The sequence below is a fragment of the Rattus norvegicus genome, chromosome 3 (assembly GCF_036323735.1).
Source record: "Rattus norvegicus strain BN/NHsdMcwi chromosome 3, GRCr8, whole genome shotgun sequence".
NCBI classification, from domain to species: domain Eukaryota; kingdom Metazoa; phylum Chordata; class Mammalia; order Rodentia; family Muridae; genus Rattus; species Rattus norvegicus.
In genome coordinates, this window is record NC_086021.1 from 138,946,105 (window position 1) to 138,970,805 (window position 24,701).

Consider the following 24,701-nt stretch of genomic DNA (forward strand, 5'->3'; position numbering starts at 1 on the left):
TGCTAGGATTGCAGCCATGCACTACCCCTGCATGTTTTGTTTTGTTTGTTTTGTTTTGTTTTGTTTTGTTTTGTTTTAAAGTGGCCCTTTTCTGTTCTTGTCTTCAGCTGCTCAGTGCTCTTGCCTTCTTTTCTTCCCCTACAAGACAGACGTGCTGCATTTACTTTCTACTCCTTTCCTCCTTGATGTCCTTTGTTGAAATTGTGTAAGTATTTTAGGTCTTAAAGTCAGCATGCGTTTATTCTTCTGCTTATAGCTTATGGATACAATTTTTCTTAGACCCTTTCGAAATGTAAAATTATGCTACTGTGCATGTACATGATTAAGCATCTCTCTTTGATAGTCCTTGGGTGTGAAGTCTCTTGGATTCCTTCTTCCTTTTTTTTTTTTTTTTCTTTTTTTTTTCGGAGCTGGGGACCGAACCCAGGGTCTTGCGCTTGCTAGGCAAGCGCTCTACCACTGAGCTAAATCCCCAACCCCCCTTCTTCCTTTTTTTTTTTTTTTTAATATTTATTTATTATATATAAGTACACTGTAGCTGTCTTCAGACACACCAGAAGAGGGCATCAGATCTCATTATAGATGGTTGTCAGCTACCATGTGGTTGCTGGGAATTGAACTCAGGACCTCTGGAAGAGTAGTCAGCACTCTTAACCGCTGAGCCATCTCTCCAGCCCTGAATTTCTTCTTGAAAGCTGGTTGACTAGATGTTTTTCTACACTTTTCCCCTTATTTCTTTGAAGCTGATGTGTCTTTGTCTCCTAACACATTTGTTGCTAATGAAGAACACTGTTTACCTTTGTGGGATTTGTTTATTCTTAACTCAGGTTCTTCTTAGGGTTTCTCTGAAATTGTAGTATGGTTTCTTTTCTATTTATTTTTTTTGAGACAAGGTCTTACTGTATCTGTCTGTGCTGGGACTAAGTCTTCCTAAGTGTTTCCACTCTGTCCCAGGAAGTTCTAGAGCTTGTGGAAGATAAGGCATTGGCTTTTGGTTCAATCTCTATTTCCACCCCTTTTTTTTTTTTTCATACTTGAGAGACATTCTGGGAGGGATTTCTCAGTTTTGATTTCTATTTTGTGTGTCTGCACTCCCAGTTTACAGTTAAATGTATGTTGGGCTTAGAGTATATAGCTCTAAGACACATCCCCTTCACCCCTTAAAGTTTAGATTTGGATCACACTGACGTATCCTTGTGAAGTCCTTTGTGTCTATCAGTGTGATCATACAGTTGCTTTCTCTCCTAGTTGTAGACATGATTAGTTTGTGTTTCCTAGAGTATGAAGCCTTTCTGCAGGGCTTCTTTAACTCAGCTTGTTTTTGAGTTTCATAGATAATTTGCCCCCCCCCCTTTGACAAGGACAAGTGTTGAAAGCGTCTTCCATTTGACACATAATAGCAATAAACTTACTCATCAGTTTTGTTTTGTTTCCCTCAAGACAGGACTTTTCTGTGTAGCCCTGGCTGTTGTAGAACTCAATCTGAAGACCAGATGAGACTGGCCTCAAATTCAGAACCTTACCTGCCTCTGCCCTCTGCCCTCTGCCCTCTGCCCTCTGCCCTCCACCTCGAGTGATAGGATTAAAAAAGCATGAGCCACCACTGCCAGGTCATTTTTGTTTTTGTTTTAAATTTATTTTCTTTTAAAATCATGTGTATGTGTATTTGTGTGTCAGTATGTGCATTGTGAGTGTAGATGCCAGGGGAGACCAGAAGAGTGTTGGATCACTGGAGCTGTTGTAGTTACAGGCAGTTGTGAGCCACAACTACAGTTATGAGAACTGAACTCCGGTTCTTCACAAGAATAGCATCTATTCTTTTCTACTGAACCATCTCTCCAACCTGTTATCAGTTTTACATAAACTTACAAGTCTCTGGTTCTGTATACTTTTTTTATTGTACATTAATTCTTACAGTTTTTAGTTTTTGTTTTTCATGAATGAGATCACATTGTATCTGAAGATGTTCATTAGTCCTGGAAACCTTTCTTCAGATACTTTCTCATTTTTGTGGCATTTGTTTTCCTTTTTGTGATTCATCCTTGGGTGAGAATTGCTGTTCATCTGCCAGTGGGTGTAGATTCTGTTCTAAGCCACGGGATAGAGTGTAGTGGGGAGATGGGGGTATATGTGGCACGGTGTGGAGGCTCTTTCCTCTGGGTGGCAGCAGTCAAGTGTGTGACACCTTTGACTCTCTCTGATCCATGTACTCAGGGAAGAGTCTTTGCCTCTGTGAGGGTGAGAAGCACTCTTGGTAGAGAGAAATCTATGGCCTGTTGAGTTCCTCTAAATCCATTTCCTGACTGTATCCTCTTGGCTGATTGCTCTGTGCAGCTATTCCATTGTTAATGGGTAGAGGGACCCTGTGTGCTTTCCACCTTCACAGCTGCTGTTTTATTAGCATTCCTTTTGATGGTTCTGGACAGCCATCGACTAGGGGTAGGAGTGTGTGTGTGTGTGTGTGTGTGTGTGTGTGTGTGTGTGTGTTTGTTTGTTTTCCAGAATTTTTAAAGGAAAGAATATCAGTAAACAAACTTTTATTAGTCATTTCTTGATTTAGGGTTGGGAAGGCACATATATTTCCACATTTATCTGTTCTGAAGCTATTATTTTTTATTTTAACTAATGTTATGTGTATGGTTTGTATGTTGTGCTTCATGTGTGTGCCTGGAGCCCTTGGAGGCCAGAAGAGGGCATCAGATCCCCGGAACTGTAGTTACTGTGGTCTCGATCTGCCAAGTAGGTGCTCTCCGTAGCCCTCTATTTGTCTAATTTTGAAAATCTTTTTGGGCAACAAGTAGCTTGGACTTAAAGTCCATTGAAGCCTTTTATTTTTAAGCTTCCAGTGTTTTCCTTTGTCTTCCCAGAACTTAGGGCCTGGTGTATCGTGGACAAGTACTCTACCACTAAGGTGTACACAACGCTTAGAGTAAGTTCTGCGAGGAACTGACCCTGGAGTCTTAGGTAGGGTTCCTTGCTCTTTAGAGTGAGTCCTATAGCTCATTGCTTCCTCGGAGCTGGAGGCAGGGTGAAGAGTTTTTCATTTATAGTTTTTGTTTTTTAGTGTTGAAACTTAATTTGTTAGCTTTTAAGTATTCATAGTATAGTTTGGGCATGTCTGTACAGAAGAGTTAGTTTGGCTAATACTTTGTTATTTTGATTTACATTTCTCTTCCTCAAAACATTTTTAGTTTAGAATTTATTCCTTAGAAACCACAGTGTATGGAATAAGTTGCTAGTCAACTAAATGTAGACTCTATTTTTAGAAAAAGGTATTTTGACAGTTTTTTTTTTCCCATTTAGTTTTTCCGTGGTTTGGCTTGGATATTGGAGGAACCCTGGTCAAGCTGGTTTATTTTGAACCTAAAGACATCACTGCTGAAGAAGAAAAGGAGGAAGTGGAGAGTCTGAAAAGCATTCGGAAGTACCTGACCTCCAATGTGGCTTATGGGTCGACAGGAATTCGGGACGTGCACCTTGAGCTGAAGGACCTGACTCTGTGTGGACGCAAAGGCAATCTGCACTTTATACGCTTTCCCACTCATGACATGCCTGCTTTTATTCAAATGGGCAGAGATAAAAACTTCTCAAGTCTCCACACTGTCTTTTGTGCCACTGGAGGTGGATCATACAAATTTGAGCAGGATTTTCTCACAGTATGCATTTTTTAGCTTATATACAATTTATGGAAATTTGATTGTGTAAAATGATGCCAATTACAAGAATCATTTCCATTTCTAATACAGCTTGAGTACTTTTAGGGAAATGAATATATATTTAAATTAGTGGTAGTCAGGAGTTGATCCTGTAGTGATTGTTGGGCAGTGTAGTTCTTACCTGCTTGAAATATATTGGTGTATCTCAACATTTTACCATTTCTTTAGTATGAAAACTTTGAATATGGGATAAGCACAAAGATGGGATAAGAGCCTACAAGGAGTAACATCATCCAGTCTCATTAAGGAATTAAAAACAAAATTTTGTAATTTAGTCCTGGCCTAGGGAGATGGTTCAGTTGGTAAAGTGTTTAGAGGACCCGAGTTCATTCCTTAGAACCTACATAAATGTCTGGGTATGGGCCAGAGAGGTAGTTTAAGGACCTGAGTTCAGTTCCCAGTACTTATGTCAAAACATAAACTGTCTGTGCTTGAGTGGTAGGATATATGACGCCTACTTGGTCATCTTAGACAGTGCACACACACAGGGACAAATAGAACATGTTAGCTGTGGTGGTACACATCTTTCATGTCAGCAGGACCCAGGAGTTAGAGGTTGGCATAGCTCATTGAGTTTGGGGCCAGCCTGGTCTACATAGGAAGCTACAGATCTGTCAGGGGTATATAGACCATCTCAAACAACTGGTTGGTGGTGTTCCGAGCACTAGGGAGGCAGGACAAGTGGATTCTAGGGGCTCAGTGGGTAGTTTCTCCGGCTTACATAGGGAATTCCAGGCTAGTGAAGAAATGGGAGAAAGTTAGATGACACCCAGGTTGTCCTCTGATTTCCACATGTGCACACATACTATCTGACCACAAAACTGTTTTCAATCTTGTGTACCACCTAGTTTCTCTTCTGCCACCTCAGTTGTTTTCCAACATGTCTGGTTAAAAGTTTGTTTGGTTTTTGAGGAGTAGTGGGACAGGAGTGATGGCTAAGTGGTTAAGAGCTCTGGCTGGTCCCTAGAGTACCCAGGTTTGATTCCTAGAATGGCTCTCAACCATGTTTAAGTACAGTTCCAGGGGATCCAGGTAAATACATACATGCAGGCAAAAACCCATACACATAAAATTAAAAATAGAATAAAAATTTGAGAGTGGTTCTTTTCAGGCATTAAAGCTGATAGCAGATCTCTCTTACTCAAACTAGGCAAATACAGTCCCAGCTTGTGCTGTGCCTGCCAACCAAATTTCTCAAGCACATCTAAACTCCTAGTGCCAATACACTACTGTGCATTAGGTTTTGCTTTTCTCCTGTGAGCTGCCAAGTCTTAAGACTAGGTCTTTTGAGGGTTGATGTGGCGAAGGAAGTTGCAAGAACTAACAGCTACTTCCTCACTTCTCCCTTTGACTCTGTCAGCACAAAGCATAACTTTTGCTTCATGAGCAGCCAGGCTTGGCAACACAAATTTGGGCTGCTTTGAGTGACATTAATGACATCCTTTTGTGGAAGAGGTTAAAGAACAAAAGGAAGCCATAAGGCAGTGCCTTTGCGAATGCATTGGTGGAGATGTTAGGTCAGCAGGTTCTGTAAGTTTCAGATGTTTTCTAATGACTTCTTAAGTTAGTGGTCTGTTAACACATTCAAGAGCTTTTAGCTGATAGTCTAAGAGGATGTTAAATTACGCATAAAAGTTGGCAGTGGCTATTGAGAGGACTAAAGAACAGTTAAGAACAGCTAACCAGTTAGTATGCAGAATCTCCAGCACTGTCTTTATGTCTCATTCCTTTCCCTATGTGTAACTTCATAGGCTTTGTTCTTTTCCGATGTGCCCCCCCACCTCCTCACTACCCTCCAACCCCACCCTGGAAATGGCTGTTGTAATCCTGGCATAGAGGAGACATGAATTAGCCAATAAGGTTTTATACTCTTCCCTTGGGTTTTTCTTGTTCACTGGTTTTTAGTAGTTTCTTTTCCAATCTTTTGGGTGAGGCATGGAATAGTAAGTTCTCCTTTGTGAGCGTCTTCCAGTGGGTCATACTTGAGAAGTAGGTGGAGAAAACTTCTGTTTTCAAGGCACTGTAAAGGCCCCATTGCAACATATTAGAAAATTATTCAGATTATTAACAAGCCTCAATTGTGTGAGAACCTAAGGAAAGAGTGCAAACTGGACTTTGTATATTAAGAATAGGTTCTGAGGCAATTGGGTTTCTTCTGTTCATGTTCTATGAAAACTACATGGAAGGAAGGAACGGTGCTGGGAACCGACCCAGTGGGTAAAGTACCTGCCACTGGACCATGAAGACCTGAGTTTGAATCCTCAGCACTCACATTAGAAAGCGGAGTGTGGGGGCTGGGGATTTAGCTCAGTGGCAGAGCACTTGCCTAGGAAGCGCAAGGCCCTGGGTTCGGTCTCCAACTCCGAAAAAAAAGAACCAAAAAAAAAAAAAGAAAAAAAGAAAGCTGAGTGTGTGCCTGTGCAGCCAGTCTAGGCATCCAGCAAGTGCTAGTAGTTTTAGTAAGAGACCTTGACTAAAAGGATGAGGGGAGAGCTATGAGAAAGCCTGGATGCTGGCTTTCAAGCTCCACATGTGCACATGCTACACGCACAACACAGACAGACAAAGCATGGGAAATGAAATTGTGTATTAGTACTGAAAAATAGTTAATCTGTAATTTTTTTTTTTTTAAATTGGGCTGTTTTTATACTGAGTCAGATTTTCTTTTTTTTTTTTTTTTGAGACAAGAGTTTCATTACGTAGCTCTAGGAGGCCTGGAACTTGCTCTCAAGACTCACACAGAGATCCACCTGCCTCTGTCTCCTGAGTATTGGAGTTAACGGTGTGTGCCACCATGACTGCCTCAGGTTTTCCTGATCCTGAATTTGCCTCTTGATACTGAATTACATTCTGAGTAAGCTGGATTAGAATATTTGCAGATGAGTCCTTAGGTGTGACATCTGTGTTGAGACTCATTAGGAACAGTAGCTCAGTAGGATGTTTCTGTAGTGAGAACTTTGGTTTCTTTAAAAAACACAGATACATTATAATATGTATTTGTTTTAATCCCAAATGTGGGCTATGGGGCTGCTTCAGATTATCCACAGCAGCTGACTGTGATTTGCCTCAGCAGGGGTGTGATTTTGCCAGCTGCAGATAGTTTCTGCCACTGTGTGACACTGGAGAGGGTGTCTAGATGGTTTGGCATCCGGAGGTGGGACTGCTGTTAGTTGCAGTTTGTTGAGTAGTCCTGCACAGAGAAGAAATTAGATGTGTGGACAGTGAAGATTAAACTTGCTCCAAGGAACTTGAAGTAGTTTAACAGTAACGTTGTCTTCCCCTCTATCCTTTTTTCTCTTTTGTCTAGTGTTATGGGGTTCATTGAAAGGGTGGAAAAGGGAGTGGAGAAGGGTGGAAGATAAAAGAACCCACAAATTAGCCAAAGTTGGTTACATGTTTCAGAATAACAAATTCTGGGAAAGAGAAATTGATTTGACATTCAGTGTCAAAAACGACTTGTGTTCTAAAATTAGTCTACCAGTGTGGAGTGGTATTTAGTGTAGAAATGAAAATGCTGACACAGCACCGACTTACCTTAATTGAGGGAGAGAATGGTCAGATAGAGTGACAGTGGTCATCATTAAAGAGTGGGTTTGGTTGGAAGAGAACTTAATAAGAATTCATCTGAAGTTACTGACTTTTGTTGCTCACAGTAGACTGCAGTAACCTGAGTATAAACATAATTGAATGGGTATTTAAAACAGGAGCGAGGAGCGAGCTTTGTAGCAGAATTGGGTTCTTCAGTGACTGAGCTATCACCACTTCTGTAATGTGTTAGCATCTTCTAGTCAACGCCCAAACTAATCAGCCGTTCTTGAGTTACTATGTATTCATGTATTTAAGTAGCTATGCATAACTGTCACATGTACATATAAACATGATTGTAAGATAGAGCTAGTTAGAGTTTATAGTTTCTGATTCGACTAAGTATGTCTTGACATTTTCTCTGCTTAGGTAGGATTGCTGTATTTCCTACATAATAAGAATAATAAGCTAACATTTTTCTATTATTTGAAAGAATTAAGTTGATGAAAGGATTTGAACTTGATGATACTAAGTTTTGCTCTTCCAAAAAGCTGTAACCATAACCAATTAGATAGAAAGAAATCTTCTCTTTCTTTTCTTTTGAGCTGGAAATCTCATGTCTGGCTTTGACCTGCCAAGCTTCCTCCCTCCTTAGTACAGAGATCACAGGTGTGTGCCACAGGGCTTGACTTTAAATCCTACTTTTCTTGGACACTTTGTATTCCTTTAACTTCAGGTAGGTCGTTTCTGTTTTTTGTTTTTTTTTTTGGTGTTTTTTTTGTTTGTTTGTTTGTTGTTGTTTTTAACTGAACCCAGGGTGTCATGCTTTATGCATATAGGTGAACTCTACCTTTAAATTATATCCTCAGTTTCTTTCTCAGGTTATTAAGTAGTAGTAAGATGTGGTTTCTTTGATACTGCTTGATAGCTTTAGATGGTCTTTTTGAAGGTAGGTGTTAGTGTGTGTGTGTGTGTGTGTCCGTGTGTGTCTGTACGTACGTGTACACATGTACATGTACACATGCTCTGAGTGTGTGCTCACTTACATGGAGTCCAGAGGTCACCGTTGGTATTATCTTATGGAGCTGTCCACACGGGCTCTTTGATTAGACTCGACTATCTGGTCAGGGATTTCCCCCTGCACTGGGGTATTACAGGTGTGTGCCACCACACCCAGTTTTTTCTTTGTTTTGAGATAGGGTTTTACTGTGTAGCCTGTGCTGTCCTGGAACTTACTATGTAGACTAGGCTGGCCTCAAACTCAAGAGATCTGTCTGCCTCTGCCTCCCAAGCACTGTGATTAAATGCATGTGCTACCACCACCTGGCCACGCCCAGCTTTTTAAGAGTGTAGAAAATGGAACTCAGTTCTTCTTGCTGGGTGGCAGAAACCTTACCAACTGAGCTATCCTTCCATTCAACATGCCACCAGTCTTTATGATTCTGCCATTGTTGCCAGGTACTCTGATAAGCCATGGCCTCTACTGTATCCTGCTCTACTGTTCCTGTCAACAGAGGTCCTGTTTTCTGCTGTTCACTTAGGACTTTGCTCATCTCACAGTTACAGTGGTTTGTATGTAGAGTATCTGTGTCTGTAGGAACTAGAGTTTGTCTTGGTCCATCCTCCTTTTCTTTGTCCCCAGATCTGCTCTACAAAGTGTATACAAATGTATACATTTATGGGTGCACTGTTATGGTTCCTTCAGTGTAGAGATGTCTTTTAAAATGGAATTAATTTTTTTTCTGTTGGTTGCCAGATGTGGTGGCTCACATCTGTACTTAGTAAGTGGGGGCAAGAGAATTTGAGGCCAACTTAGGCCACAGTGATACTTTGTTTCAGAAAAAAAAGTTGGTTTATTAGAAAGTCTGATTACATTTTTATTTTATTACAGATAGGTGACCTTCAGCTTCGAAAACTGGATGAACTAGATTGCTTAATAAAAGGAATTTTATACATTGACTCAGTTGGATTCAATGGACGGTCACAGTGCTATTATTTCGAAAACCCTGCTGATTCTGAAAAATGTCAGAAATTACCATTTGATTTGAAAAATCCATACCCTCTGCTTCTGGTGAACATCGGCTCAGGGGTTAGCATCTTAGCCGTGTATTCCAAGGATAATTATAAGAGGGTCACAGGCACCAGGTAAACCCTTCATATAGCCATTGTCTATGCTTGATACAATAGGTCACTGAATTGTCAGGTATCACAACAGCACTCACTAAAGTTATGTGAAAGATTGAAAGTTTTAAAACTATGCAACCGCACGCTGCTTCTCTTTAAGCATTCTGATAGCATTGCCCTCTTTTAATCTCTTTTACTTAGGGTTTTTATTATTATTTCAATAAGCGTTGCCTTGTCATTGCATCCGTAGTTTATGGTGTGCATATATAGAGTACCTGAAGTTAACCATGTAGCCCTTTGGAAGAGAAAGCAAGAGAAAGTCCTTCCTTTGAAACCTGTAGACTTTGTGCACATAATGCATATTTGCTTTAGCATGGGCATGCATGCATTCATAACAGAGGATGGTATAAGGTGTCCAGGGCATGTTCCTGGGATGGTGTGTGGTAGTTTGAATAAGAATGGCCTCCATAGACTCATATTTGGTCTCCAGGTAGTTGAAATGTTTTGGAGAGATTAGGAAATGTGGCCTTATGGGAGGAGGTGTATTACTGTGGTAGGCTTGGAGGTTTCAGAAGTTCAAGCCATTCCCAGTTAGTTTTCTTTCCTCATTTGTGTCCAGAGATGTGAGCTCTCAGCTACTGCTGAAGTACCAGTCCTGTCAACTACTACTATCATGCCTACTGTTGTGTTCCCACCATGATGGTCAGGGGCTGTTAAGTATAAGCCCCCAATAAACTCTACTGTAAGGTGTCTTGGTTATGGCGTCTTACCACAGCAGTGGTACAGGGGAGTGGGCTGTGGTTTGGTGTAATATGTGGATTTTGGATTGGGAAAGTGATTAAATGCTGTAAGCGGGGCTGAATAGGGTCATCCTAGTAGGAGCTTCAAAGACAACAGTGCTGAGAGCGGTGCTGACTTTGGATGCCCAACTCAAGAGGTTTTAGAGGAGGGAGGGGGTCAGGTGTGACACATCCTTTAATCCCAGCATTCAGGAGGATTTCTGAATTCAAGGCCAGCACAGACTACAAAATGAGTTTCAGGCAGCTGGGACTGTATAGAGCAGTAGTTCTCAGCCTTCCTAATGCTGCCATTCTAATACAATTCCTGAGGTTGTAGTGACCATAAAGTTATTTTTGTTGCTACTTCATAACTAATTTTGCTACTGTTGTGAATCATAATGTAACAGTATATCTGTGTTTTCCATGGTCTCAGACAACTCCAGTGAAAGTGTCATTCAACCCGCAAAGGGGTCACAACCCACAGGTTGAGAATTGCTGATAAGAGAGACCCTGTCTCAAACAAAAAACAAAACAAAACAAAACAAAAAAAAAAAAAACCCAAAAAATATTTCAGTGGAGAACAATATAAGCAACTGGGTAGAAATTGTTCTTGTGATATTTTGGCAAGAATGTGGCTGCTTTTTACCCTTGTCCTAAAAAGTTGCCAGAGGCAAAATTGAAAAGTAATGGATTTATTTTCTTTGACTGAGAAGATTTCAAGACAGCCTCATACTGTGTCCTGTGGTTATTAGTGGTAACTGTTACACAGACTATAGTGCAAAAGAACAATTGGGACAAAAAGAAATACAAAACATAGTGTGAACTGGAAAAATAGTATCATATTTAATACAGCAACCAAAGCCTGTGTTGAAAGATAAGGTGAGGTCTGATGGGAATGAATGAGAGGGGGACCTCCAGGGCAGAACACTGCCCAGCTAAGCTTACAAGCTTGTAAGAAGGAAATGCCTCAGAAATGTTCTGCTCTTATCAACAAAGGAAGCTGCTGCAAATGTAATTCAAGGAGGGACCTGGGCCTCTTCCCATGAAGGCAGCCCAGCTTGGCAGTTATCCATTATGGCTTTAGAGTCAAGATGCATATATGAATAAAGGGATTATGTGGACTCTTCCTCCATGGTTAAAGAAACCCACCAAGGATTCCCTGCCTGTCTCTGAGGTGGCTATTATGTGAAGCTATGAAGGTGAAGCCTGGATTGCCAAGGAAACCCCAAGATGTTGGAGATGTCAGAGTCATTGGGACAGATAACTGTCAAAGAGAGCTACAGACAGGGTGTGGAACTAGCCCAAGAGAGGGAAGTGTGCGGTCAGACCGGATTTGGAGTTTGTCCTTCTGATTTTTAGTCTTGGTTTGATTCAATATTTCCTCAGTCTGCCTGTTTCTCCCTCCATTTGGAAAGCTAATATGTATGTTCTATGCCAATGTATGTTGGAAGTACATGATTGGCTTTTTGCTTTCGCTTTTACATGGCGTTACTGTTAGAAGATTGCCTGAATTTCAGAAGAGACGTGGATGGACTTTGAAGCAGTGTTGAGACTGAAATACTATGGGGACTTTTGAAGGTGGACCAACTACTTTTTGCATATGATGTGGCTTCAAGCCGATGAGGGCCAGGGAGTGGTGGTTTGAGAGGCTTACATATTTGAATGCTTGGTCCCCAGTTGGTTGAAATGTTTGGGAAGGGTTAAGAAGGGTAACCTTATTGAAGGAGTTGTATCACTGGAGATGGACTTTGAGGTTTCAAGAGCTCAAGCCATTCCTAGTTAGGCTCTCTCTGCCTCATGTTGTGTTTCTTTTTTCTTTTCTTTCTTTCTTTAATTTTTTTAAGATTTATTTATTTTATATGAGTACACAGGAGCAGTCTTCAGACACACCAGAAGAGGGCATTAGATCTCATTATAGGTGGTTGTGAGCCATCATGTGGTTGATGGGAATTGAATTCAGGACCTCTGGAAGAGCAGTCAGTGCTCTTAACTGCTGAGCCATCTCTCCAGCCCTGAGTTTCAAGATAAGAGCTTTCAGCTACTGGGCCAGTGCCATGGCTGCCTGCTTCCATGCTCCCTGCCGTGATGGTCACCAACTGTAACCCTCTAGGACTATGAGCCCCCAACCAAATAAATTCTTTTCTTCTGTGGGTTGTCTTGATCATGAGGTCTAATCATAGAAATAGAAAAGTAACTAAGTTTGGATCTAGCAGTTGAGGTACTGATAACTAGAAAAATGATTTTAAAAGGGAGGAGTAGATGAACAAGAAACAAGATGTTTGGTTAAGCTTCAGAGATTACTTGAAAACAAAGGAACTGAGGATGTGAATAGCCATTTGCCTAATGAGTAGTAACCAACAAATGAGAGTAGTTTGGGAAAGCAACAATTATCAGTAGTGGAGTCTGGTGGGCTAGGATGACAGATGCTTGAATGACTTTAGAGGTTGTTCTGCACTTGAATACAGAAGGTGACAGCATGACACTGGGTATGCTGGCCTTATGTGTACCTGACGCTCTCATACTCATCAGGACTAGACCTCCTTGGGGACACATACAGGGAGATGGGCTATATATATTTTTCTACTTTGTTGGATCACGTGACTGCATTTTGTGTTTCTGAGGCACTTGTATTTATCTTCTTGCAAACCTTATTGGTATCACTCATGTTTTAATTGAGGCAAGATTAGACTGATACGTAAATATTGATTTGGGGTTCTTAAGTCCAACATTTCCATTCCTGTGTTTTAAAAATACTATATTGTTTGCTTTTAATCATAGTCTTGGAGGAGGAACTTTCTTTGGTCTCTGCTGTCTTCTTACCGGCTGTAGTACTTTTGAAGAAGCTCTTGAGATGGCGTCTCGTGGAGATAGCACCAAAGTGGACAAATTAGTTCGAGACATTTATGGAGGAGACTATGAGAGATTTGGATTGCCAGGCTGGGCTGTGGCTTCAAGGTAAGGGAGTATGTAATGTAGTAAGAAGTACAGGACTAAAATCCTATTAGGTATGTTTTATTTTAAACCCTTTCATTGACATGTAACTTATACAGTTATCTGTTTAGAGCATCTAAACTGTAGCTGAAGATGTAGTTGTTAGTAGAGTACATACTAGTGTTGTCTCTGAAGCCCTGTACTAGTGAACAGTCCCCAGCATAGTATACACTGGCTGTGGTACCTGCCCATAACCCCAGTCCTGCAGTGGAGGTAGGAGGAGCAGGAGTTTCAGATCATCCTCTGCTCCATAGTTAATTAGAGGTTAATCTGGTATACACAGCACTTATCTCTTTAAAAATGTGTAATTTAGTGATTTGTTGTATATTTACAGACTTTTACAACTATTACTATAACTCAGTTTCAGAACATTTTTATCATTTTAGAAAGAAACTTCACAGCCCATAGCTATCACTCTTCTGTTTTAGCCTTACCCTTCTCAAAGCTGCTGTTTTCTATTGATGTGCCTACTCTGAACATTTCTCATATATATGGCATCATATTTTTGGCATCTCTCATGACCAGCTTATCTCCCTAGTATAATATTTACAGAATTTTTTGTTGTTGAGTATTGTTAATATGTCATATTTTATGTATTTATTAGTAAACATTGGGTGTTTCCATTTTTTTCTGGTGGTCATGAGTAGTGCTGAAGACCTGTGTGCTTGTCTTTGGACATGTTTTTAATTTTATTTTTTGTTTATTTTAGTTTAGCTTTGTTTTTTGATTCAGAGGGGTTTTTTTTGTTTTTGTTTTTGTTTTTTGTTTTTTTTTTTTCTTTTTTTCGGAGCTGAGGACCGAACCCAGGGCCTTGCGCTTGCTAGGCAAGTGCTCTACCACTGAGCTAAATCCCCAACCCCTTTTTGCTTTGTTTTTCTTTTTTTAAAGCCCTAGCTATCCTGGAACTGACTCTGTAGACCAGGCTGAGCTCTAACTCAAGATCGTGTGCCTACCTCCAGAGCTGTGTAATTAAAGATGAGTGTGCCCTGCTTTACTTCTCTTGATCTCTAGGAATTATATTGCTGTGCTGCATGGTGACTTTATGTTTAATCTTTTGAAGAACAATAGACTACTTTCCAATGTGACCACACCATTTTACAGCCCCAGCAACTCTACTGATAGGCTACATATCTAGCCTCATTTGGCTGTTTTGAGACTGGGTTTCAGTGTGGGCCTGTCTGGCCTCAGACTATTGAGTCTCTTTCTGCCTCTGCCTCATGGGTGTTAGGATTATAGAAAATGTTATCAATCCCCAGCAATAAGTTTTGGTGAGATCTGTCTTTATATGTTTATCTATTTTGATTTTAGTGTCATTTGCTCCATCAAAATTATGAGGATTCACTTTTAAGAGTTTATAATGACATTAATGTCTGACCCATTTGGTGTTAGCTTTCCTGTATAGTGTGTGGTAGAGTTCCGTATTCTCCCTTTTGCATGGTGTTTCTCCCTTGGTCCAGCTCATCCATCTGCTAAAGACTTCTTTCCCTAGGCTTTTGAGCCCTTTGTCAGCAAGTGATTGACTCTGAATGTTTCAGTTGAATTCTGACTGTCATTCTCATGCTGGTCTGTATTTTGTCTTTAGACAGTACCACAACCCTGTGTTTACTGCAGCCTTGCACTAAGTTTTTAAGGGGAGAGTGGCAGACATACAGGACACAAGCTCTTTAACTTGTTCTTCTTTCCACGATTATTTTGGCTATTTTGAATTCTTTGACTTTCTGTATGAGTTTCAGTATCAACTTGGCATCATCTGTAAAGAAGATAGATTTTAATAGGGATTTTGTTGAATCTGTTGACCAGTTTAAGAAGTAGTGTCAACTTTTATTTTTAATTATTTAAAAATTTTTTTTTTGGATATATATATGTATGAGTACCCAGTATGTGCCTGGTGAGTGTGAGGTCAGAAGAGGCTTTTGATCTGGAAACACAGTTATGAGCCTTCATTTGGGGGTTGGGAATAGAACCTGGGTCTTCTACAAGAGCAAGTTCTTCTGGCTGCTGAACCATCTCTATAGACCTGAGCATTACCAGCTTAACACTGTTAAGTTTTTGTTTCAGGAAGATAGACTTCTTTCCATTTCTTTAGGTGATAGTTATCTTTAAACTGCAAAAGATTTTAGTACACCAGCATTGTATTTCTTTTGTTAAGTTTATGCCTATTTAGTTCTCTTTAATTCTATTTAAAAAAAAATGAAAGTCTTTTTCTCCATCTTCCTCTTGCTGTTTTTGAGTCCAGATTTCGTTGTGAAGCCCAGGTCTGTCTTGGTGGCTCAGGTGTTGAGATGCTGGCCCATGCCACCATGATTAGCTTGGGCTTTCTATATTTCATTCTGTTTATTTAGGTATGTAGTTTTTAAAATAATTGCTTTTATGTGTATGGGTGTTTGCCTGAATTTATATCTGTGCACCATGTGCATGCCAGGTACCCATGGAGACTAGAAGAGGCATCAGATTTCCTAGGACTGAAATTAGATACTTAAAGAAACTTAGGAGCTGACATGTGGGTTCTGGGAATTGAAAGGGTCCTATGGAAGAGCAGTCAGTGCACATAAACCGAGCCATTTTTCCAGCTCCCCTAGGTATGTAATTTTGTATTTTTGTGTTAGAGAATATGTAATTTTTGTTTTGTTCTGTTTTTGAGTCAAGATCTCACTATGTAGCCCTGGCTGGCCTGTAACTTGTGATGTAGAACAGGCTCTCCTTGGGCTCTCAGAAATCTATCTGCCTCTGTTTCTAAGTGCTGGTATTAAAGGTGTGTGTTACCGTGCACAGCAAAGTACTTGGTTTTTAATAATAGAAAAGGCATTCATGTATAACTTAACTTGCTGAGAAATAGGCACTGGATAAATAACAATAGATTGTGTTTTATTAGCAGCATTTAATCACTGGTTATCTCTTCCTTATTCTTGTCCTTGGATTTTGTTCACAGTTACTATTGTAGTCCTTCTGCTGGTCAAGAAACTTGAAGTCTTTTATTTACTTTCTAGGGCAGTCTAGAACTTCAGTAGCTCACTGTGGGCCTCAGCTGTTTTTAATTTGTTTGCCGATCAAATGAATTTTCTATACTAGATGTGACTGTGACTATCTGAATAGAACAGTTGCACAATAGGGATGACCTGCTGATAAGAGATGTCTCCCAGAACCTTCTGCTGGTAGATCAGGCAGTGTTGCCTCTCGGGGAATGTACTGGATGCTCTTGAATAGGGAGCTATCTGGTACCAAAGTTGAATTTTAGTACAAGCAGGGACTGTTACCTGCTCATTTAGAGTAATTTGTGGGCTCTTTTTAGTGGATGTTCCCATCGTTCTGTAATAAAAGACTCGCTATAAAGTCATTTTATCTAGAAAAGTAACATTGAAGTTACTGGACTGTGTTGCCTTTGTTTCAGCAGTGAAATGTCTTTCTTCCACCACAGTTTTGGAAACATGATGAGCAAGGAGAAGAGAGAGGCTGCTAGCAAGGAAGACCTTGCCAGAGCAACTTTGATCACCATCACCAACAACATTGGCTCCATAGCAAGAATGTGTGCTCTTAATGAAGTAAGGGCACATGAGATTGTTCTGTTAACTCTAAGGAAAATGCTGACTTTCCTAAATGGGTTCTACCCCAACCTTACACAGTGTCTGTCTTCTTAAAGTGTGCCCAGATGTAGTTATATGGGGTAGACTTGAAATGTGAACTTCACACTCTTCAGATTCCTCTTCACTGATTGTCCCCCATCTCCCACAATACTCTTGTCTCCGCCTGAAGATGAGCACAGCTGCAGGAGGTGAATGGTTTCTTTGAGGAGAATCTAGAGGGGCCAGGAAGAAGGCCAGGTTTGAGCTGGGGATGGGCTGAATGACGGATCACAATGGTGACTAGATGCTGTGTTTACTGGGTGCTGTTGAGGTGTGGGAAGGAAGCCACAGGAAGCCACTGGAGCTGGGAGAAGACTGAGCGGTCAGAGGAAGGCCCACCTTGGTTCTTCTCCACCTCAGCAGAGCTGTCTTCGTGCTTTCAGCTTCTTTACAGTGCTGCCTTGTAGCATTCAGGTCAAGCAGCATTGTACAGGGCTATGAAAGAACCAAGAATGGGCTGCCCTTAAGGAAAGAGGATCTAGGATCCAGTTGGTGCAGCTTTATGGCTTGTCCCTATTTATACACTTTGGTTTATAATTATTCTTTTAATAATATAGACATGTGCTTTAAAAGGAGACCTTAAGACCCAAAAGGATTTGTCTAAATTTTAATTTAGAAGTTACTATATACCAGATTTTTAAAATTCCATCTTCATTTGAATAACATCACTCTTATATGTTCTCTTTCCTGTGCTTAGGTATCTAAAATTTTAGTTGTTGTGCATACATTTTATGCTTTTAACTGAAATACATATTGTGGCTATGCTTTGTGTGTGTGCATGCTCGTGCAGGTGTGAAGGTTAGAGGACAGCCTAGGGTGTTCCTTGGGCTCTGTCTACCTTGTTTATTTTGTTTTGTTTATTTTGGTTTTGGATTTTTGAGACAGGTTGTGTAGCCCTGGCTACTCTGAAACCTCTTTTGTATAACAGGCTGGCTTCAAACTCAGAGATTCACCAGCTTCTGTCTCCCAAGTGCTAGGATTAAAGGTGTGCACTACCACTGCCCAGCTTTTTTTAAAACTGGCTAAGGAGACGATGCTGGCCTCAAACTCCTAGAGATTTTGCTGTCTCTGCTTCCCTAGTGCTGGGATTAAAGGTGTGTGCCACAATGCCTGGCTCACCTTATTTTTTGACACAAAGTCTTTTCACTGGTTGAAACTTGTTGGGTGACTGTCCAGTGAAGCCCTAGGATCTGCCTACCTGGCTCCCTAGTGCTGGGATTATAAACCCACTACCACTGCTGCTGCTTTTCTTGGTGGATTCAGGGGAATTCAACTCAGTGCCTCATGTTTGCATGGCAAGCACTTACTGACTAAGCTGTCCCACTAGGTTATGACTGTATGTTTGATCAGATTTTTATTTCATCGTAATTATTCAAATAGAGCTGGGCATTTGGTTTCTTGGAAGTAGGGACTGTGTATTTAGAAGTATGAATCTGTTCTTTGGCTGTTTTACTCTTGATATGGGTCTTCTTTTGTGAGAGCAAACCTTGTGACCCTCCGTCATGGTCATGCTTAATGAATCCTAGTAGATTGCTGAGGGGCTTCGAACGGCGTGTGCCCATTTAGAGCAGCATCTTTAGCACTGATGGCTGGACAGCTTTCCTGGTGATGTGGGTGGATTTCAGTCAGTCTCTGTTAAACAGCTGTAAGAGTTTGCTTTCTTGGTTTCACAAGTGAAGCTGGATTGTTTTTAACTGTCGCATACCTTGCATAATTTGCTTTTTTGTGTCATGTCCTGTTTTGGGTTAGTTATTTTTCTCCTCGCTGTGACCAAATCCCTGACAAAAGTAGCTTAGGAGCAGGATTTATTTTGGCTCACGGATGAGGGCATAGTCCATCATGGTAGGGAAGGCACAGTGGTAAAGTGACTTGTGGCAGAGTGTGAGGCTGATTATATCTGAATGTGCTAGGGAACAGATAAATGCTGGCTCTCAGCTGGCGCTGGCGTGTCTCTTTTTTCCTTTTTTTTCAGTGCAGGATGGTGTTCCCACTTTGAAGGCAAGTCTTCTTAGTTACTCCTCGGGGATGCCCTCATAGACACGACACAGCCAAGGCCTGCACACGTGTGCTCTGATGCTTCCGACTCCAGTTACGCTGACTGACAGGCAGTATTGCCCCTCAAGCTCATCCCTTGTCAACATGACACTCAAATACCTTACTTTAAATCTAACCTTCCACTTCTTACACCTAATGTCTCATTTTTGTCATTATGCAGAATACATGTTCTCTGAGTGGCCGCAGAGTCTGTCTTTCACATCACATATGGTCCTCAGCAACTACTTTTTGTCTTTCACTGAGCCTTCTTTTACCCCAAATCTCCCACCTACTTTCATGCTTTTGTTTGTGTTGTTGTTTTGTGGCCACTGCATTTAGTTGGAGTTGCTTGCATAGTTAGGACATTATTTATTTGAGTAAGGCAGCGTGGTTCTGAAGCTGGACATAGAGAACCACACCTTTAATCTTAACTAGCATTCAGGTGGCAGAGGTAGGCAGATCTCTGAATTCCAGGTTAGCTTGGCCTACAGTGTTTCAGGCTAGCTGGGGCTACATAGTAAGAACTTGTCTTAAGAAAACAAAGCAAAACAAAGTTTGTTCTGAGACTTCCATAGTCGAATAATGGTGGGGTTCTATAAAAATCAAAACCCAAAGTACAACTTCTAGTATAGTAAGGCAGAATAAACATTTCTAGTCCATAAAGAGAAACAGGAGCATAGCGAGGAAATTACAGACTGTGGGCTCATGATTTCAGGTTCCAGCAGGCTTTCATAGTTCTCTTTCAGCTATTGTTGGTGGCAATTGTAGTTTCTCTCTTGAGCTGACTTCACATGGAGTCTATAGTTTTACTTGTCAAATAACTTGTTCCTGGCATCTCCAGTCTTTTCAAGTCTACATTGCCACGTAGACTTTCCATTCAACCCTGTCCCACATTGCTTGGCTCCGTTAGCAGTCTAGAGCCTTGGTGATTCCATAGCTTTTGCATCCTTTAAAATATTATTTACTTACTGATTTAGTGGGTATGTGCTGTGTTTTATAAAATGATAAAAAAAAAAGAAGAAGGGGGTATGTTTGATGGAGTTGCAGTGTGGGAAGGAGGTGCCTCTGTGGGCCCAAGGTGTGAGGTATTCCTTCCCTCTGAGGGACCAGCCTCAGACAGTATAGAATAGAGTTTACTTAGGGAATGGGGAGGGGAGTTGAGGGAGTAGTAGAGACAGAGAAAGGCAGAGAGAGAGAGAGAGAAGAGAGTAGAGGAGAAGAGGCCAGCCATGAGCATGTGGAAAGATGCGGGAGGGGAATGAGGAGAGACGGGGAAAGGGGGAAGGGAACAGGAGTAAGAGGAGAGGAAGAGAGCAAGAGAGGGCTTGGCGGGGGGGAGGGGGGGTGTGTGGGTCAAGCAGGCCCTTTTATAGTGAGTCAGGCATACCTGACTATTGCCAGGTACCTGTAGGGTGGAGCCTAGATGAGATGTCAACAGTGTGTGTTTGTGTTTGTATGCCAGAGGTTGTGTAAGTCAGGACAACTTTTGAGAATTGGTTCCATCCTCTTACCATGTGGAATCAAACTTGGCTTATCAGGCCTCATCTTTACTACCGAGCCAGCCATCTTACCACCAACTCTGAGATTGCGATACCTGCAAAATAATACCATGCTGCTTCCTGCCTTCAGCTCCACACGTAGCTGTGCTTCATTTATAACCGTGACAGAGGCCTTAGGTGTCTGAACCTAGGAAAGCAGTCAGAACTTTTGGAGCAAGGTGTCACTAATGTGTTCAGGTAGTGTTTTTGCTTGTTTTGTTTTAGGTTTTTTGTTTGTTTTTTATGAGAGTTTCTCAGGTAAGATTCCATTGTTATGCCCTGGAGCTTTTGATGGTGTGGTCTTAACCTCAGAGTGTCTTTCTTTCTGTTGTCTTGATGTATTGTCCCTGGTTTCTCTGTAGTGGCACTAATCTCTTTAATAGAGTCACACTAACAGGATTCAGTTCATGCTCCTTTCAAATTGCCTGTTTTTCACGTTTCTTGGATGGTGCTTCATGTTCCAGCCCTCCGTGTATCCTTCCAGCAGCCCAGAATGCCTGTTGGACCACAGTCAGTGTTATCACAATGATGGCCTCACTTTTTGGTACCAGTTTCTTTTAAAGTGTAATTATTATTATGGGGTGGGAATATACATGTGTCATATCATGCTTTCATATGTCAGAGGGCAACTTGTGAAGTTGGTTCTGGCTTACAACCTTTATGTGGGTTCTGGGCCTTAAGGGTTTGAGGTAAGCATTTTTTAACCTGTTTCTCCATTTCACTGGCCCATTGGTACCAATTTTCTGGTTGCTTTTCTATTTTTTTCTCTAGAGATATCCTTCCTTTTCTCACTCCCTCATTCCGTTCTCTTCTCTTTTCTCTGTGCCTCTGTTTCTCTTTCATACATGTGAATGTGCAGCTGCATACCCGTGCTTGTGTATGGCTGGAAGCAGGGTGCTTTACCTTTCTGCATCCCGCATTGACATAGGCTCCAAGCTCTCAGATCTACCTGTCTTGGACCCCCAATGCTGGGTTTACAGGCAAGTGCAGCCTGTCTAGCTTCTTATGTAGGTGCTGAATTTGACTCAGGTCCTTCATGCTTGCAGAACAAGTACCATTACTTACTGAGGTATCTGTCTCAGTCTCTCCGTATTCCTGTTCTTGTTGGCAAATTTCTGTCAAGGGCAATTTAGGGGACGAAGTATTTATTTAAACTAGTGGTGGGGAAGGTGTGGCCATAGGAATTGCTTGTGCTGTGGCAGTGTGAATGTGAGACTCCTGATCGCAAATGGATGGGCCAGGAATGAGAGAGAACGTGTGAATGTTGGTGCTCAGCTGGCTTTCTGTTTTCCTCAGAGTGCCCCCACCCACCGATTTAAAACCCTGTAAGTACCTTCACAGATAAACCTTAAGTTGATCCTCACTCACTCACTAATGACCTAGGGTATCTTAATCTAATAGGATGGCAAAATTAATCATCAGGAATTGTACTATTTTTTTTTTTAGCTTACTTACTGTTAAATTTTCCTTAGTAATGTTGCTGTTTATCATATTTAATACAAGCTTTTTTTTTTTATAATCATTCTGTGTATACTTTGGGGCAAGCTTGCAGTGGGTCCAGTATTGTCTAAATATCAAATCTCATTAGACCTGGACTCACTAATTGAGCCAACTGGATTGAATTTGATCCATCAGTCAAATTGCTGCTGAAAAATTGCATGATGGTGCTGGGTTTAGCTTTATGAGGAAACAGAATTCAGGGTGTGAACTCACTGTTGCTTTTCTATGCTCAGAACATTAACCAGGTTGTATTTGTCGGCAATTTCCTGAGAGTCAACACAATCGCCATGCGGCTTCTGGCGTATGCTCTGGATTACTGGTCCAAGGGGCAGCTCAAAGCACTGTTTTCAGAGCACGAGGTAAGTGACTTGTTTCTGACACTGTCCTGCAGACAGGAGGGTACAGAAGGAAAGGACTGGCCTGGGCTGCAGTGGCCGGCCTGTTCTGACTATTAACTATGAAGACTTCGTTCCCAGTGTACTGAGGGGAGTGTTGGGCTAGTTTACACAGTTTTGTGGTTGTTTGAATCAGGGCCTTGCTCTATAGCCATAGTTGTACTGGAACTTGCTCTATAGATCAAGCTGGTTTTAACTTTACAGCCTCCCTCATCTCTGCTCTCCCGGCTGGGTTGAACCGTTTTCTAGGTAACTGTGGGAAATAGTATAGTTTCTTAGGATAGCGTCCTCTCCTTCCTCTCCATCTACACAGATGAAACATCTCTGGGCAGCAACTTGAGGTTTTGGGATTAGATGTGGTGCACCAGTTAGTCCATGCAGATACATTAAAATATTCCAAACCAGAACCACTTCTGGTCCCAAGCATTTTGGATAAAGGGAATTCGGCCTGCAGTCAAAACGTCATGGATTCTGTTTCGTTCCTCTTGGTGCTTGCTCATTTTTCCCTTTTTCTTAGCCTGGCCATTTGTTCTTGGCTCCTTTGCTTATAGTCAGGCCTCTCACTTGCATGCTGATGTCTGCCCTTGCCAGTCGTTATTTGGGTCCTGAGGTACTTGTCTGCCCTCTCAAGGCAAGGCATTGGTTGAGCAGTTTGGAGGTAATAGTCTGCCTGCTTCTCAGCCCTCACCTTTGTTACCTAATCCTTTCCACAGCGGTAAAGACCCCACTGCAGCTTTTTTCTTTACTCAGTAGTAGGTCCTGGGTTTTGGTTTAATGTAACCTGGTGTGTTGTCCATTTTTCTTGTTACTTTATCTTTCATTATAAAGTAAACCTCAGACATTAGAGGCTATATCGCTTAAGGCTGACTCGCCCTTGGGTTGGGTGTGATGGGTTCCTGAGCATTGCATGTCTGTCTGTCCCTCCTTGCTTAGGTGTGACTCCTACCATTTGCCTTGGGTTTTTTTTTTTGTTTGTTTGTTTGTTTTTCTTTTGTAACTGAGAAGTAGAGGAACTGGGACCTTTTTAGTTATCATATTTAGTGTGTTCTTTGGAATCCACCTCTAGGATGTGAGGATTTTCCTGTCCCAGTTGTTGTTTTGGGAGGTCCTGGGGAATCGAACCCTGGCTCTCTATTCCAGCCTAGTGGTCTGCCCCAGCCCAGCCCAGCCCAGCCGTTCTTCCTTGCAGTACTTCAATGTCTGATGTCCGACTAGAGACTGGTGTCGTCAGTTCTTCCTATCATTCTTCTGACTCCGTCCTCTTTCTGTTGGTGAGGTTTTTGCCTCATTTAATAGTTTTTATCCTTTGTTTTTTGGTTTGGTTTCTGGTTCCAGTTTGAGCCCACTCTTTACTGTTGGAGACAGTAAGGCGTGCATCTTTTTTTTTTTTTTCTTTCTTTCTTTTTTTAAATGAGTTTCACTGTAGCTGGCTGGCCTGGAACTCTGTAGACTAGGCAGTTGAGCTTACCCCCTCTCTTCCAGTCCATTCAGGCTTCCATCCTCCATGGTTAAACTTAAGTGTCTCTTCTCACCTTCTGTCTTTGGCTGTTGGAAATGTACAGGCCCCTGCCCCAGGACAAGATGACCACTATCTGTCATTGTTAGGACTTTATTGCTGTGATAAACACCATAACCATAGTAGCTTGGAGAAGAAAGGTTTATTTGGGTCATATATCCCTCCATGGCCAGTCCGTCAAAGGAAGGGGAGGCAGGAGCTCAAACTGGGTGAGAACCGAGAGGAGGAGCTGATGGAGGCAGTGGGGAAAACTTACTTCTTGCTCTTATGGTTTGCTCAGCTTTTCTTACAGAACCCAGAACCACTTACCCAGGGGTGGGACCCCAGCAGTGGGCTGGACCCTCCCACATCAATCACTAATCAAGAAAATGCCAAATAGATTCACCTATAGGCCAGGCTAATTGGCATTTCTCAATTGAGGTTATCCTCCTCTGTCTGACTCTAGTTTGTGTCAAGTTGACAAAAATTAAAATAAATAAATAAATAAATAAATAAATAAATAAAATAAAAATAAAAAAAAACTAAGCACAAAATCTTTGCCAGACCTGAGCCTTTCTTCCCTCAGCTGCTGTAATGTCTTCTCTTCTTGTTGGGCATTTCCCTTCCCTGCAAGAGAGTTCCTTAGGGCTTCTCCAGACTGGATAGGCTCTCTGTGCTTGGGAAACAATTGGTCAGGTGTTAAAGGGGCGTGCTAGCTTTATTTAATCAAGTAATCATAATTGTGGGAGCCAGTGACCTTACTGGGTTGGAGGGCTTGCTCACTGGCTGACAGCACATAGTGTCCTTGCAGAAGACCTGAGGTTTGCTTGTCTGTACTCTAGTTGGGTGCTGCACAACTGCCTAACCAACTCAGGCTCCAGGGGATCTGATGCTTCTGGCTTCTGTGCACCTGTACCCACATGCATACTACCCCTCCCCACACATATTTAAAAATAATTAAAAAAAAATCTTACTTTTGGTGTG

General features: G+C 41.5%; 1 protein-coding gene and 1 non-coding gene across 13 annotated transcripts in view; both read left to right on the top strand.

The window, feature by feature from the left end:
• Positions 1-24,701, top strand: part of Pank2 (pantothenate kinase 2) — a 37,749-nt gene that overhangs the window by 9,657 nt on the left and 3,391 nt on the right. For 2 of the 12 annotated variants that reach the window (XM_039104583.2, XM_039104584.2), the window contains 5 exons: positions 3,304-3,656; positions 9,133-9,386; positions 12,923-13,099; positions 16,524-16,674; positions 22,061-22,186. In XM_039104583.2, coding sequence (XP_038960511.1) covers positions 3,304-3,656; positions 9,133-9,386; positions 12,923-13,099; positions 16,524-16,674; positions 22,061-22,186 — 1,061 coding nt within the window. Of the gene's footprint in view, positions 1-107; positions 206-3,303; positions 3,657-7,846; positions 7,978-9,132; positions 9,387-12,922; positions 13,100-16,523; positions 16,675-22,060; positions 24,260-24,701 lie in introns of those variants that run through there. The other 10 variants (XM_063283333.1, XM_063283334.1, XM_017591584.3 and 7 more) reach the window with 7 other exon arrangements.
• On the top strand, positions 17,123-17,208 carry Mir103a2 (microRNA 103a-2). The gene has a single exon (NR_031860.1). It is a non-coding gene; the product is annotated as a microRNA 103a-2 (primary transcript).